The sequence below is a fragment of the Pholcus phalangioides genome, unplaced genomic scaffold (genome assembly GCF_987345545.1).
Source record: "Pholcus phalangioides strain wild (caught in Gottingen) unplaced genomic scaffold, Ppha-v1.0 ptg000015l_1, whole genome shotgun sequence".
NCBI lineage: Eukaryota > Metazoa > Arthropoda > Arachnida > Araneae > Pholcidae > Pholcus > Pholcus phalangioides.
This window is the reverse complement of record NW_028301608.1, coordinates 37324043-37340931: the sequence shown is the minus strand read 5'-3', so window position 1 is coordinate 37340931 and position 16889 is coordinate 37324043. Positions and strand designations below refer to the sequence as shown.

At 32.9% G+C, this 16889-nt stretch overlaps 1 protein-coding gene across 3 annotated transcripts in view; it reads right to left on the bottom strand.

Moving 5' to 3' along the window:
- The window catches only part of LOC149075949 (A disintegrin and metalloproteinase with thrombospondin motifs like), a 200404-nt gene that overhangs the window by 41959 nt on the left and 141556 nt on the right, over nucleotides 1-16889 (bottom strand). For all 3 annotated transcript variants that reach the window (XM_089243477.1, XM_089243476.1, XM_089243478.1), the window contains exon 2: nucleotides 15897-16135. In XM_089243477.1, the coding sequence (XP_089099603.1) occupies nucleotides 15897-15986 (90 nt within the window). In that variant the 5' untranslated portion in view covers nucleotides 15987-16135. The remainder of the gene's footprint in view (nucleotides 1-15896; nucleotides 16136-16889) is intronic.

The following is a 16889-nucleotide window of genomic DNA, read 5'->3' as shown; positions in this document are numbered from 1 at the left end:
ATTGTTTTCTCAATGTCATTGATACATTTTCAAAAACCTCTATCTGGTCGGCTGACTCTTTTGATTTTATTATTTTGGATTTTTACGAATTTTTTTAATGAATTTAATTCATTGAGTGTTGAGTTATCGATACAGAAGTTATCGATTTAGTAGTAGAAATCCTAATTTTAAAGTTTCCAGATTCTTTCGTCGTTCTCTGATTCAGCTCTTATTTCATGACTTCTCGTGTTTTTCTTTTGCTGAAATTTTAAAATATTTGCAAACTAATTCTAGATGAGATCAAAATGAGTTTAATAAAATAACAAGTTTAAATTTCCTTTCAAGTTTCACCCAGTTTTTAAGTAGATAAACTTCATTTCAAAAATGTTTTTGATTTTTTTTAGGGGCAGCTTGATTTTGTTAAATGGAAATTCTATAATGTGATTGTAGATTGATTAGATTGATTAGATTCCGTTTTAACAATTTGACTATACAAAGCGGCTAATTTTATTGATTGTTGACTTTATTAGCTGGAGTACCCACAAAAAACATATTTAAAATGCGAATTTTTCATGAAGAATCAGAGGTGTCAAACTTTAATTGATATTTTCCAACTTGGTTTCCATCCATCACTGATTTCTATTTTTGAAAATCAAACTTCCGGCATTGTCATATCGAATGCAAGTTTAGAAAAAAGTCATGATGAATAATGTTGGAAAATTTCTATGGACAATAATAAGTTCCTCTATTCATTGTGAGCATCACCCACGCGCTGGAAAACCATCATTTCGGAATCTGAAACATCATCATGCTCATTATGTTGAACCAAGTGAAAAAAAACAAAAGAAGAGGTCATGAAACCCAATTGTAATGACGGACTTCCTGATCCCTATGAAAGACAAACACAATGAACGATCTTCATAACACAGAATTGATTATAAACAGATAGATATATGATTGATACCATCATAGCGTTTATCGGAACACGTAATCTGATTCTTGATTGATCACGTTAATGGGAGTACTCAATCAGCATTAGAGTAGAAAAAAAGTTGTATACACACACACAATAAAAATATAAATTTTCAGTCTCCCACGTAAATGCATTTGAGTACATGTATTATAGTATTTAAGGCGTTTCCCTAATTATTATACAGCAGTGGAAAATATTATTTAAGACCAGGTGAAAAATATCGGTTAAAAAATGTATAAGTCGGAGTTGTTCATAAAATTTTTCACACATGATGAACACAATGAGAAATAACATCTTGTGAAAACTTATCACAAATTCGGAGAAATTAAAAATATTATAACAATTTCACAAATTAAAAAATTATAATTTTTATAAATATATACATTTGTTTGAGTAAGAGTAAATTGCAGGTGAGAAAAAGTATAAGACCATTCCTTATTTCTTACTTCACTTAGCTTATTTGCTAAACAGGTAGATTGCCGTAACTAGGCATGTGCACCCGCACAGGTCCCACTTAGGAGGGGGGGGGGCGAAGACGCCTTAATGCAAATTTTTACACAGGGCAGAGGAATGGCTAGTTATGACTAAGGTTCATTTCTAAGAACTTCTCGAATAATTCGACTTGGTTGTTTTCTTGCAAAACGTGATTCGTAAAGACTGGACGAGTCGAAAGGCTATCTCTTATCCCTTTCCCATTGGTGCCACAAATGTGACACTGCTTTTTTTTTACTGTAGAATTTTTTTATTTTGGTCTCAGGGAGTTAAGCCCTAACTGAAAGGATTGTGTAAGTTTTGATTCAGAAATATTGTGAACATAAACTTTGAGGGCTTTCATCAGAGGGCAGCACTTGAAATTGAACTTTCCGGTTTTTTTTGTAAGATGGCTTAGAGAAAGTGCCTACTGTAAAAATGCGATTTATTACACAAACTGGAAAAATAACTGGAAAATTTCACTGGAAAAATTACTGGAAAAAAAAATCAGCAAAATTCTGGAAAAACTTTGTATGTGAATATGAATGTACCTTGAATCATCTTTGATGAAAAATTTGAACGAAGTGAATTATTTCTTCACAAAAAATAAATTTAAAAAGTGAAAATTTGAAATAAAAATTGAAATACTAAAGATTTGCTGACAATTATGTCTTCAATACATTTTTTTGAGTATCCAAAATTCAAAAACATACTAAAAATTTCAAAAAAATTAATGCATTGGTCTAAAAGTGTTGCAGAGAAAAGTAAGATCCCCGTTTTAAAAAATACAAAATATTTTCTGTTAAAGTTGGATAGAATATTAATACGTCGAAGACACTGATTACCAATTTCCTAAAGAACAGCGAATGTTATTCTGAGTATACTACAGTACACTAACTCCGTCTTCTTCATCAGATTGGCAGAGGAGAATGGCAGTAATTTGACATGCGAGAGAGCGGAACAAAAAATGTCTTCAGAGAAAATTGTGAACGATTTGAATCCCTCTTAAATCAGTAGAAACGTCCACAATAGATGATTAGGAAGTCCGTACAGTGTGTCCGAAAGTAAAGGCGCTGCCCTGACTGATCCTTACAAACGCATGCAAAGCACCTTACAGTATACTTCGTTTATAATGAATGCTTCGTGGGGCTAATGAATGGAGCATGACCCCTTTAGTGTTGATAAGGGCATGGTGGTTCATTTTGGTTCGAACAACCCACGTTTCACTTATGAGTTGAACGGTATTACTATCCCAAATGCAAGTAGGGCCATCGATTTGGGAATTCTCATTAATGAGTGGCTTCGGTTTTCTGAACATTCTTTAGTGGTGGTAAAAAAAAACTAACAGAATGCTCGGTTTCCTCCTTGAAAGATCTTTTTGCGTTCTCCTAAAGTCATTTCACTTTTCCTTGGCTTAGTTCCTCCTAGACTGGAGTATGCTGTAAGGTTTTTGAAACCATACCTACAGAGGGACATAGACTTGGTTGGCGGGGTGCAGAGAAGAGCTAAGCGAGTCTTTTTTGGCACACGGGGCTTGAGCTATGAAACTTTCTTCATAGATTTTCTTTGAATTCTTATCTTCTTTGATTTCTTGAATATGTTTACATTGTAGGAACGCAGGTGTCAGGGGAGATATGATCGAAGAGTTTAAAATTTTCAACGGGATGGATAGGATGGACCACGAATCATTAATACGCCGTCAATCGATTGCTTTGACATGAGACACCAGTATCGATTGTTAAGGTGAAATTCTAGGTTGTGGTGTCGCAGGGAGTTTTTCACTAATAGGGATGTTAAAAAAAGGAACAGCTTACCTCCAGGGGTCGTGAACTCTAACGCAACTGACACATTCAAAAAGAAGTATGATAAACAGAGTGGGATGAATCGAGAAGCTATCCATACTTAGATTTATGACAACCATAATCTTTTTTAAGGGCAGCGAATTAAGTGTATTATATAGTATTAATCATTAGTTTTTTTTCTTTTGTGATATATGCTTTTATACAAATACAACGCCACAACAGGCAAAACGCCCAACGAGGTGGCTGATAAAAAGATGCCCATAAAAATATGGATGTCATATATTTCAAAAAAAAAAAAAACAGCAACCCAATTAAAAATGCAATTAACACAAATTATAAACAATATATACACATGATAAAATATTATACAATGCCCATAAAGAATACTTATGGTTGTCTTATTCTAAGAATGGATAGCTTTATATTGTGTTGCTGTATTTTGGTTGTATTTGACATCCCTATTTCTTATTGGCATCTTTTTTCAGCCACCCCGTTGGGCCATTTGCCGGTTGTGACCTTAGTGTTTGTATTTGTACAATGGGTAGTCACAGAAGCTTTTAACAATCGAAAATGCGGACTTCCTGATCTGGAGGCAAATTTTCGGATGAGATTTAAAAGTATTATTTTTCGTCATATTCATCATCTGAGAAAACATTTCAAAAAATCCCGATTAGTACTTCTTTTCATTCGCTATTTTTCATGTGACCTTATAGTTTTTTTTCTACCACTGTATGACCAACATCTAACATAAAAATTTAAAAATTTGAGTTTGATACAGGTTTAATATAATTCTGAGTTTACATTTTTTCTAGAATCATACATTGTTGTACCATTCAAAAATTTCAAGTGTTTTGTACGGGTATGTTTAAGCTGCTGATGCATTCCTTTATCGCGAGGAATAAACAATTTGTGACAACACAAGAAAATTGAAAGCTTACTCAGATGCCACAGTCTGGCATTATCGGTTCAATGCGCTTGATCGAAGTTTGAATTTCACAAGCACTTCATTTTTTTCAAAAATTTAAGTGGTGTTAATTTAATCTTCTGTAAATATTTATGAAGTCTATATTAGATGCTGCTGCTCTCGAATCATCATGTTAGATAGTTCCGTGAATATTTTGGAATCTGGAAATTTCAGTATGAAATACAAGAAGCAAAATGTATGGAAATACTGTAGCGAATATGGTTTACAAGGGCAGAAATCGGAGAAAAAAACACACTGACCAGTCATTCCAAAAAATGCAGTACAAAAATATTTTGTAAAACCACTAGAAGGAAAAATTCCGCTACTACTACATAACCGTACATGTACCTTATAAACATTGCTTTGGAATGAGGGGAAATTTGAATTCCTTTTTAGGGAATTTCTAATGAATTTGTGCGTATCGGAAATATGTTTTGAGTGTATGTGTGGCCCTAACGTATTTATGTTGTCAGAATTATAAGTGTTAAGCACTTTAGTGGTGCTGTAAATAGTCTTTCATATTTTGAAGTGAAAATGACTGGTATATGAATTTTCGCGTAATGTTAGTATCGTGCTGGAGGTCTGCTGTGAAATAATACTGAACGCTGTGGTATGCTTCTGAATTGCACCGAAAAAGGCTTATTCTTTAGGTTACATTTTACTTCGTTCAACCAAAACTCTTCGATATGAACTATGAAGAATTTTTTGAAGATATTTTCGCATTATCTTTCATATGTTTCGTTCTCATCAAAATTCTGTGGACTCAAAATTCTTTACCGGATTAATGCCGTCAAAAGTCACATAAATGAACTTTTGATTCCAAACCAGATAAATTTTATAAGAAAACAATTTCGAAAGTATCGGAAAAATAGCTGAACGTTTGTGGGTGAAAAAATTGCGGATGCTGCGGAGAGTAAAACGAAACGTATCAATTCTTTTTCCTTCGCTTAATAACTCATAAGAGAAAAGGTCAGAAATTTCTAGGATTACTACTAAACCACACACACCTCGTCCACTTTCCTCTACGGAATTTCTTATAAATCGGTGCATGTTGGAATATGAGTGTACGTGTTGTGAACCTAACGTGAAGCTTGTTATTGTGCAACGCTTGCTATGTGTAGCGCTGTCATCTGTCACCAATTTTTCTAACTATGAGTGAATGCAATGACTGAATTGTACCGTTGTAGGTCTGTTTCTCTCTGTGTCTCAGGGACTGTCCAAAAATTATTATCAACTAAAACGAATACGAGCAATGTAAAGCAGCATTGATTAAAAATAATTCTCCTGCTTGTGTGCCAATATTTATATTAACGAATATCCCACATAAATTTCCAAGTTAAAACTTGAGCAGAGCTCATCACCGCACGCATGTAATATGACAAAAAACATATTTCATATGCAAAACGGTGAAATATAACCCATTTAATATAACTTTAAATATAGATTTAACTTATTTTCTCTCATCCACTCTCAAAATTCATTACCAAATTGCACACAATTCTTATACATGATTATGGTTGCTTTAAATAACATATTTCTAAAGTTTTAAAAAAAAATTGGACATTAATTTAGTATGTTATTTTTTTTAATTAATCTAACTTTTCAATTAATCAACTTCACGATTAACACAAATTAATTGAGTATATGTAGTTAAAATAATTAATAACTATGATTACGAGAAATCTTGTGTATCATGTGTCAAAAAAAAAATCAGAAAAAAAACTCTTTTAAAAAAATATTATTTCTGTTTATAGTCAAGAAAAAAAATCCTATTAAAATTTCTGAAAATTAAATTTTGAAAATCTTGATAAATTTAATTTTTTTGTCAACAAATTTTGGAAAATACTATCATGCTCCTTAATTACTCTCCTCAATTAACACTCTTTAATACTCCTCCAAATTAAAATATCAGTCTTTTTATTTTGGGTTAAAATTTGTATGAAAATTAATGGAAAAATAATTTCTAATCGAAACGTTGCGCAAACGAAATATCAGTCAAAAAGTGAGGAATGAAATCGGAACCAAACTTTAGTCTAAAAATGCGTATTACACGCATAGACATGCTACAATTAGAATTTCAATAACTAAATAAATTAGATTTTATCACTTGTTATCAGATAAGCTGCACGTAAAAAAAAAAAAAAATCTGCATGCAATTATGTATGCAAAGCTGAACGCACCAGAGACAAATTGATTCATGTCACACACACCATAAAAACTCCGATAAAAACACGGAAAAAATCCCCCATGTTTTGGGCGTTGAACTTTCAGCGCTATTATAGAAAAAAAAAATGGTGGGAGAGATAAGACAAAAAGATATATCGCAATGCGTTATCCATAACGTACTCATTATTCGACAAGAGTCGTTCGTTTCATTCATAATGAAAAAGAAATGCATAATTAGTTTCATTGTGGTAGAAACTTCCTTTCTGTTTTTGATGAGATGAGGTGAAACCTAGTGGAAGGTCATCTCTGAATGGTTTTTCTAGGCTAAAAACAAAGGGACACACACAGAGGAGCAACACAAAGAGAATATGTAGAGTGCTTGTAATAATAAATGTAAAAACAAAAAAAAAAAAGAAGAAAGAAATGCAGCTATTATTTTATCGAGCCTTGAACCAGAGACCTCATTCTCATAAAGAGGTGGAAAAGGTGGAGTATATAAATGATGGTTCTCGTTTTTTTTAATATAAATAATAATAATACACTGTTACTATTATATTATCACTGGTGGTCAGCCCTGGTTTTCCATTCCCTTCTTTAGGTATACATAAAATCTGAAAATGCATTCGGCATGCGTTCATCATAAATGAATGGCAATTTTTAGAAAAATAATTTTACACCCACTATTTTGAATCTTAGCTTTTTTGTAAGAGGATAAAAATATGTTTACAAATTGATATGTTACATTAAAACGTTTTCACGAACACCTACTAGAAAAACAAGAACCTTTTAATTAAAAAAGTACTTACATATTTTAAGAACTGAATTTGGAAATTGGTTATTATTTTTTGGAATTAATTAAACACTTTGCAAGTTGGTTAGTTTGAAATTATCGTCCAGTAATTGAATAACATACATAAAATTGAAAAGAAAAACCTAAAATCTTAAAATATTTTTTCTAAACTTAAGTCATGTATTAGAAAATTGATGATGATTATGGGTATTTATTGTCAACCATAATGCAGTGCAGTGATAGGCAGCCCTCCGCAGGTTTTGAAATAATAATATACAAATGTTTTATAATGACTAGAGTTTTGTTATAAATTACATTGGCTTCCGATTTTATTTTATTTTTTGGCCCGATCAAAAAAGTTTACCTATCACTGATGCAGTATTTGAATAACAGGAAATATATCATTCAAAATCATTCGATAAAATGCTACTGGATGTATGCTACACAACACACACAACACCACATCATAATCAATGATAGTTTTTCAAAATAATTTTACACCCACCATTTTTTCTTTTGTAGGGTGATAAAATATGCATAAAAATTAATATATGTTAGATTTAACGCATATTCACGAACGCCTACAAGAAAAAATAAGAAACAATTAAAAATATACTTGTATTTTTTGAAACTAAATTTGGAAATTGGTCATTATTTTGAGAAGTGTGTTCTCGTTATAATTAACTTTTTTTTCACTATAAAATGTTTTCTTTCATATAAGAAATTTCAGGGCATTGTCAGTAAATTAGTTTGAAATTGTCGTCCTGCCATTGAATAATATACATAGAACTGAAAAGAAAAAAAGAAAACCCTAAAAATTTTAAGGTCTTTCTTCCCTCAACTTTATCATGCATTATAAAATTGATGACGGTCATGGATGTTTACTGTCAGCCATAATATAGTGCTTGAGTAACTGGAAATATATTATTCAAATTCATTGGATAAAAATGCAATAAATATGCTATAACATCATTAAACGAATGACAATTTTTAAAAATAGTTTTACACCCACTCTTTTATTTTTTGCTTTTTTGAAGGGAGATAAAAATGCACATAAAAATTGATATGCTAGATTAACACATGTTCACAAACACCTACTAGAATAATAAGAAAGACATTTTCGATCAAAAAATACTCATATTTAAAAACTAAGTTTAAAAGTTGGGGTTTTTTTGGGGTTTACGTTAATTTTTAAATACTCTTTTTCACTGTAAAAATGTTTTTTTTAATGTAAGAAATTTCAGAACATTGTCATGTGATGAGTATGAAATTACCGTATTTAATAACATACATGGAATTGAAGGAAAAAAAATACTACTTTTTTCTAAATTCATAATCATGTCTTAAAAAATTTATGATAATTATGAATATTTACTATTAGTCACATTGTAGTGCAGTCTAAAAAAATCGGAATTAATATTTTTGCGGTTTTTCATAGCTCAGAACTGTCTCTTTCGACCACGTAAAACACCTGAAGCAGAAATGCTTCAGTCCGCTGTAATAAAGGAAGGAATGTAAGGGAGCAAAACAATTATTTTTGTTACAGTGCGAAGATGGAAAAATAATCAAAGTTCACCACATGCGCAGAAAGTGATACCAGATTTCTAAAGAAAAAATTTATTTTCCGTCTCCGGAAAAATTTGGTTTTAATGGACTGAAACCATTTTTCCCCCCGACCCTTCATTTTAATTATTTTAATCATATTTTAGAGTCAGTCGTAGAATTTTTATTAATTTCAGACGCTCTCTTCCTTTTCCACTACACAGTAGTCCGTTTCAAAAATTTAAGAGCACGTTGAAAATGGTGATAAAATCAAAGAAACAAATTAAAAATATTATCCATAGGTATGAAATTGTAGCGCAATCCAAATCCATTAAAATAAATGTATTTTATTGAATATAATATGGTTAGTTAGAATAATATGTATTTTTGATTTTGGCGGGAAATCGCTGTTTCGAAAGTTTGAGCACTTTATGTGAATTTTAAAGACGTATTGTATCGTCTGAAATTACGTGTTTTGAGAGAGGAATGAAAGAGAGTGAAAGCTTTTGCTAGTGAAATCAAAACACCTAATTCATCGCAGTTCACGGGGGAGGAGATGTCTAGAATCTTCAACTGCAAATCGAAAGGTGAGACTTGTACAAATTTCTAATGTTCTTAGCCGATCAATCCGAGATATACGTCAAGCTTTGCGAAAGAGAACGTTTTTGATGGCAAAACCGAGATCTGGAAGACCACATGCCACATGTGTCTAGAGAATGATATCAACTCAAAACGTGTCTTCGTGCAAAGTAAAAAATATGAAAATTTATATGTGGATAAATATGTCAAAAGATACAGTGTATTGATGTATAAGGAACTGCAACAACATCAAACTGGAAAAGAAATAGTATGCATATCATGCCTAAAACAACATCTCAAGAGATGAGAGTGTTTATGGGACAAGAAACTGTATGTTTCACGGAGAAAAAATGATTGAAAGTAACATTCGTTGAGGAGAAAAAGTAACAAGACTTGAAGAAGAATCAGAAAACACTCGAGTGATATTCGCCACGATTTGACGAGCGTCTCGGAGATCCGAGTAGGAGTTTCAGCATGGGAAATTCTTCCTTTCCTACTTCAACATGCATGAAAAATTAACTCTCACAGTAAACTTTCTTAGTTTCAGACTGACCAGCATTGAGCAGGGTCTAAACCTGATGAAAAATCTTTGTGGCATTCTTATCCGTCAGTTCAGAATCATGGAAAGTAGTCCTTCAGAAGGACTCAGTATTGCTATCGAGGACGCTGGTATTTCCAGAAGCCAGGAATCCTTCAAAATATGATTCTGTCAATGGGAACATGTTTTTTTAAAGTAATACAGGGACAAGAAAACATCATTGACACTTTATTTCGGAATTGCGTGTATCGTACCAGGATTTTTTTTGTGTTGTGCCTAAACTTTTGAGACAGATACAAAAGACAAAAGTTTTGTAAAAAACATTGATTGGTTTTGGATTTTTTTTTTTTTTTGGCATATATTAAATTTTAAGATTCAATAAATTTGAAAACGACTGAAACCGAACATATATTAGAGCGCTCGCAAAAAATCTGGAAACTCGCAATGAAATTGAATATCAAACGAGACGATGGCTATAGAAATGCTCACGTATCAAACAAGTTTCGTATGAAATGATTCAGGCTTCAGAACCGGTTTCTTTGTTCGAGACGCATCCGAAAATTTCTAGAAAATGGATATTTTTTGAAGCAAATTTTTGTATTTCCACTACCACCAAAGCGTATACATAATGTGTGTAGCATTTATTTCTATTTTTTAACAAAAACTAACCAGTGCCACATATATATATACACATACACAAGTCAAAAACACCATCGTTATTTATATTCGATTCATCATTTTCTAATCGACATGAAATAGAGGCCTAGAAATCGAACCGCATGCTTATCCTTAATTATGTCATACAGAGGAAAGCAGTATTTGCAGAGAAAAAAAGATAATCTCCCCCATTTTCTCTTTTATATATTTCCCTGAACTACATGTTGCCTGTCTTAAAGTAGTTTTTCAGTGATAAAAAGAAACGATGATGATATATACCTTTTTGTGGTAAAACCAGTATGTAATCTGTATGAGCAATCCAAAGTCAAGGCTGTTTTGCCTCCCTCACAATGGTTAAACATCCGTTTTATTGTTTTATCCGGCAGAATTATACCTTTTCAGTTTTCTAGTGAAAAGCATTGGAACGTTTTCTAATTGATTTCCTGTCATCCGTGAAGGGTCATGTACATTCTTGAATAGCTCTCTTTCTTTTCAGGGTTTTTCTCACGCTAACAGTTTTCTTAATCATCCTGAATTGGAATCAGACATACATTGGAGTCTGATTGAACATCCTGAGTGTACAAGAACAATACAGTTCTTTGTACCCATAATTTAGTGGAAATTTATTCATACTTGCTAGGAATTATTTTTTGTAAACGCACACACACACAACCTTGAGTTTCCTAAAACATTTCCTGAGCGTTTTCTCTATTTACATATCAATTCATTTCACAATACACGTATCATTTTATGACAAATATCAGGATAATTTCAGGGTATTATACGAACATGAGCGTTGAATCATTGTGCTAATTAATACATGGAGTGATAATTGATTCGATATATTTTTTCGACAATTATAGCAATCTAGCAATTAGTGGTCAATAATAATTCATGTTTCTAGTGATTGTTTTCTTAATATTTCCTTTCCATCACATTAAAAATGAAGACAATAAATGTGTTATTTTTCTTGAACGTGAATAAATATCAAAATAAAATTTCAAGGCCACAATTAGGCAAATCAGTCAATGAGGTAGCCGAAAAAATCAAACTAAAATAGAACTATTATTGGGAAAAAATGCCTATATGCTAATAGTATGTGCAGATGTACAGTAATTCGTACTAAAATGTTATTCTATTATATTCGTGCTGATTTTAGTACGAATTACTGTATTATAAAAATTTCTAAAATGCATCAGACTTCAGATGTATTTTAGAATATTTAGGGCTTCTATGCATGATTTTTACATCAGTTTGTACGGGGGATTGGCTTTTTCAATTGATTGCTGGCTTTTTTACTTTTTTATTATGAAATTATGAAATTACTTTTTTTTATTAATTCTGAAATCATTTCACTTATTCTTGAAATTATTTCTTCTACTATTTAACTGATTGTGAAATTATTTCCTTTGTCAATTCAATCAATTCTGAATTTTAGTCAATCCTGAATTTTAATTAATTTTGAATTTTAATTAATTTTGAAGTTTAATTAATTTTGAAGTTTAATTAATTTTGAATTTTCATTAATTCTGAAATTTTATCACTTCTGAAATTTTTTATTTTGCCAATCATGAATTTTTATGAATTACGAAATTATTTCTTTTCTGCAAATTCTAAAATTATTTCCTTTGCAAATCTTGAATTTTCATGAATGCTGAAGTTATTTCTTTTGCCAATTATTAATTTTTATATAAATCCGAAAATTATTTATTTTCATAAATCATTTCTCCCCCCTTATTTTGCAGTTGTGTCTCGTCCATTACAAAATTGTCTCTTTCAGCAGTACTGAATTTTTTTTAAACACTTTATTTTACCTATTAAATTTTTATTTAATGATTATAAAATATTTTCATCAATTGTGAATGCGTTCTTTATTATTTTAATCTTTCTTTCTGCAGTGTGCACATACTCTTGTGCATGTGTTTCGAAATTTTTGCGCATTCCGTAATCCTCTTGGAATGCCGACTTTTTCCTCTCAATGTTTACGAAATCCAATTCCCAAACAATTTTGTGACTTGGGTTTCCGATCTCTTTAAGACGGACAATACAAGTAGTTTAATTAACAAGTAGTTTTTTAAATTATTATTATCAAACATCGTAAAACCAATTATGAAAAAACACGCTTCTTTTATTTTTGCGTATTATTGACTTCCTATTTCTGCCATAGAGACGTCTAATTCCCCAGCAGCTTCCTCGTTTAGGTATTGAGAAAAAAGAGGGAAAAATAGATTCTCTTCACTATAGAATGAAATGTTATTGACCCAACAGATCACCAAAATACGCAAATTATGACTCTGGTGACCCCATTCCATTTACTTTTGACCCTTCTCTCTCTTCGAATAATATGGAAACTATCCACGCACACAACAAAACAAAATCTATATGCCCCTTAGGCTATGAACAGACACATTGGATGACGTCTCTGTGTGATGGTAATAATAATAAATAATAATAACTAATAACATTGTTTGCGCTGCTGCTGCTGTTGTAATAATTTCCCTAGCCCCAGGCTATTATAGTAAGCTTCCAATTTTGAATTTGATGCTATACTCATTGAGTAATGAATAAATCAAATAGATAGCTTTTTCTATTCCAGGAGGCGTTTCGAACTGAAAGAAAAATATATACACGTTACAGAAATGCGTTTATCATTGCTGCGGGTTATTATGGGCATGAATATACGCTATTCTTAGTACTTGATATTTTTTCGCTTATCGGACATATGGACGCACGTTATGGATATATTCATAAGACGATTAATCTGAATTAAGATGGGAAATAAGTGATATTATTTTCAATATTTTTATTGGCCATAAAGGAGAAAATTGTTATTTACACGAAGTGTTACAATGGAAGAGAGCGATGACAATGTAGATGACGGATCAATAAAAAGGAGGTCTTGGTTCATGAAGAATCCTACGTGAGACCATTCCATGAAACCCAACAAAACTGCGAATATTTCTATATACTTTCAGGGCGTTTCAAATTGTTTGTCCATAGGAATATCTCTTCAACCGTTGACTTTCAATTACAAAAAGTTTTCAAATGGCATTCGGTTTCTTAAAATGTCGTAATATTTTTCAAAGGTTTTATACGTACAAAATGGAAACTTTACATTTTGTACAGTCTCCGTGTGCGAAAACTTCGAATTAGTGAAATATAGATTATGTTCCAGTCAGGAAGAAGATATAATGGATGTTATCCATATCAAGGTTGTGGGCTGTTCGATTTCTTTGAAAATTTTCACTTCCTAACACTAAAAATGGTTTCTGTTTTTGCTTGAGGATTTCAGGAAGACATTGTGCATACGTAAAAATTACGAAAAGTTTAGCGTAAGAGTGCTCAACTTTTAGGAGCGTGCGGGCCACTTCATTCATTTAAAAACGTGTCGCGGAACCCTCAATTGATCCACGGTGCATTTACAAATCTATTAAGTAATTTGGAAATGTGTCGCCAGCCGCTGAAGTGATCTGGAACTGTGCCGCAGATCAATGATTTGAGAATGGTCCGCGGGCCACTTAAGGCCCCTTTCACACGGAGCGGATGCGGGTCCGGATCCGTATGCCCTTTCACACGACCACTGAAGTCTGATTTTGTTTTCACCCAGTGAACGCCATACGTGGATAGCGCGTTGTTTAATCTACAGCCCCCATAGAATATGGGTAAAAAAGATGCCTTCAGTTCGACCCTCACAAATAGTCGATGGGAGAAAATATCTTAAAATATTTTCAAAAGACTTTGAAAAAAAAAATCTAAGAACTGTCTTTTTGGAAAATATGAAAGAAAAATTCCAAAAACATCCAGTGATGTTCCAAAAAAAAAATCAGAGGATATCAAAGACTTTTGCAAGTAGAATAAAGGGGAGGGGCAGAGACTTTCAAAATGTCTGTGCTTAGAAATACTCACATCACAATTCTGTTTTAAGCCCGGATTACTTTATAAAAATGAATTCATAAAAATTTATTGGTTGTTTTTTCCAGTTTTATAAAATAACTTTCATAAACCTTTTAGAGTGAAATCCCATCTTTAGATTAATCACTTCTGAAATATAAAATTTCAATTTTTTTTTAGTTTATAGACTGAATATCGAGTAAAATATACTTGTAGATATCGTGGGGACGAGGAAGGCACCAAACCTACTCAAGTTCTTAGGGCCTTCAAACGTCTTAATCCGGCCCTGAGTGAACGCGGTACGTATATAACGTTGTTTAATAAAAGTTTTTTTTAAAGTTTAAAAAAATTAAAAGATTAAAAACTTTAAAAATAAAAATATTTAAAAAGAAAAAAATTATAATTTTTAAATTAAATTTAAAAGTTATTAAAGTATTTAGTCAATTTTTATATTAGTAATGATTTACAGAACGGCTCATAATTTTGGTTCCGTCAGTAGCCGTTCTTGACAGGTTTTATTGAATAAAATTGTAAAGTATGGATAAAAGGCAGTTAAAGTTGCTATATCTCCTTTATTTCAGAGATAGATGTATGTGGGTACATCCTATTTGATGAACAGGGACCTTCATATGGTGTTTTTGACGGTATTTATGGCAAATATAATTAAAACATTTTCGTGCAAAATCATCTTTAAAACGTAGCCAAAGATGCGGACAAATTTGCTCCGCATCCGCCTCGTGTGAACAGCTCCGAATAACCTAATATACAAAACTTGTGTATGCCGATGCGGAGCCCACAATTAGGTTTTGTCACATGCGGATGAAATCCGCACCCGTATGAACACTTCGAAGTTGCGGGCGAATTTCTACTCGTCTGAAAGGCTCCATATATACCAATTTTTAAAAGTTCATCCGCTCCGTGTGAAAGGGGCCCAAGTCATGTGGAAATATACCGCGGGCCACTTCACTGATCTAGAACTGCACCACGGGTAAGCCACGATGTGGAACTACATCACGGGCAGCTTAAGTGCTCTGAAACCTCGCAGCACATCATTTAAGTGATCTGTAAATATGTCGCGGGTCACTTGAGCGATTTGTAAATGTTCCGTGGATCACTTAAGTGATCTGTCAATGTGCCGCGGGCTACTTGAATAATGTGTAATTTTACCACGGGCTACTAAAACAATCTGTAAATACGCCGCGAATCACGTAAGTGTTCTCGAACTATGCCGTAGGTCACTCAAGGGCCCTGTAAATACGCCACGGGTCACTTAATTGCTCATTCATTGATCTTATTTTAAGGGTCTGTAATGCGCCTGTAAAAGGGTCTTTCATTGGTCTGTAAATGTGCCACGGGGTGTATAGGTGTTCTAGAACTGTTGGGTGGGTCACTTAATTGATCTGGAAATTCGCAACTTGGTTGACTTTTACAAAATTAAGTTTGAGGTCGCAGGCCACATCAGATGAATCCGAGAGCCCCCATGGGTTGAGCATATATGATTCAGCTTACATTTAGATTATATAGGTAATAGTTGCGGTACTCACCTGTGGTTTCTGTTGCAAGGGAGAAGAGCTTCCGCCTGTCCATAGGAGTGATGCGGCAACGAGGATAGTGCTAAGAGGGAGAAGATGCATTGGAAGGGGAAACGAACAGGAAGTGGTCCCGGAAGTGGTCAGACAGGGAAGGAAGAGGAGGAAGGGGAAGAAGAAAGGACGTCGTCTTGGTACTTGAATCCGTGCTGACTTTTATGACCGAGCGGCGATTGACTACCGCTTCTGGTAACCTGAAACGCAACAAATTATGACAATAAAAATCACACAGAACTGATCATATCAAAATATTAAACCCCACAAAAACGTATAGAAAAATTATTTTTTTTTTTTTTACAGAAACGGATGTATATTGGTGCGCATAATTTTAATAAGTATAATTTTAATTGAAATAATACATCAACTCAGAGGTAATTAAGAATGCAATACAGAGTTTGCCTTGATTTTAATGTTGTCTATAAGCAAATCAAATCTTGAATAACAAAACTGAATAGTTTTTATTTCGATTTTTGTGTCCAGTTCTGTCAGTTTTGTGCGATTTTATAGATTCGGAATACATGAAATTTCAGCAGATCTCCAACAAATGACACAAGCAAAGAATCAACTTTTTCTAAATGGAAAAGTATTATACTTGTGTCACCGTATCTTGCACCAAAATGACACTAAAAGATGTACTTTCTAAAATAACAGAAGAGTTCATAAAAGAGAAATTGGTATAATGAGTTTTTCCCCCGACCATGTATTCAAATATACACGGGAACTAAGAGTGTTGACCCTTTAAGTGGTTTTTAAAATTTTCCTGATCCGCATTATAACTGCCAGAGAGGAAATCACTAACAAGGGAAAGCAAAAATATCCTTTCCTCTTCCCCAGCTTCTGTTATCAGACTTCGAATAAAAGCTGGACTCCGCCCACTGGCAGTTGTGGGGAGGGGGGGGGTGAAACATGTTACAGGATAAGCTCTCTCTGTACGGAGCTATGTGGGCT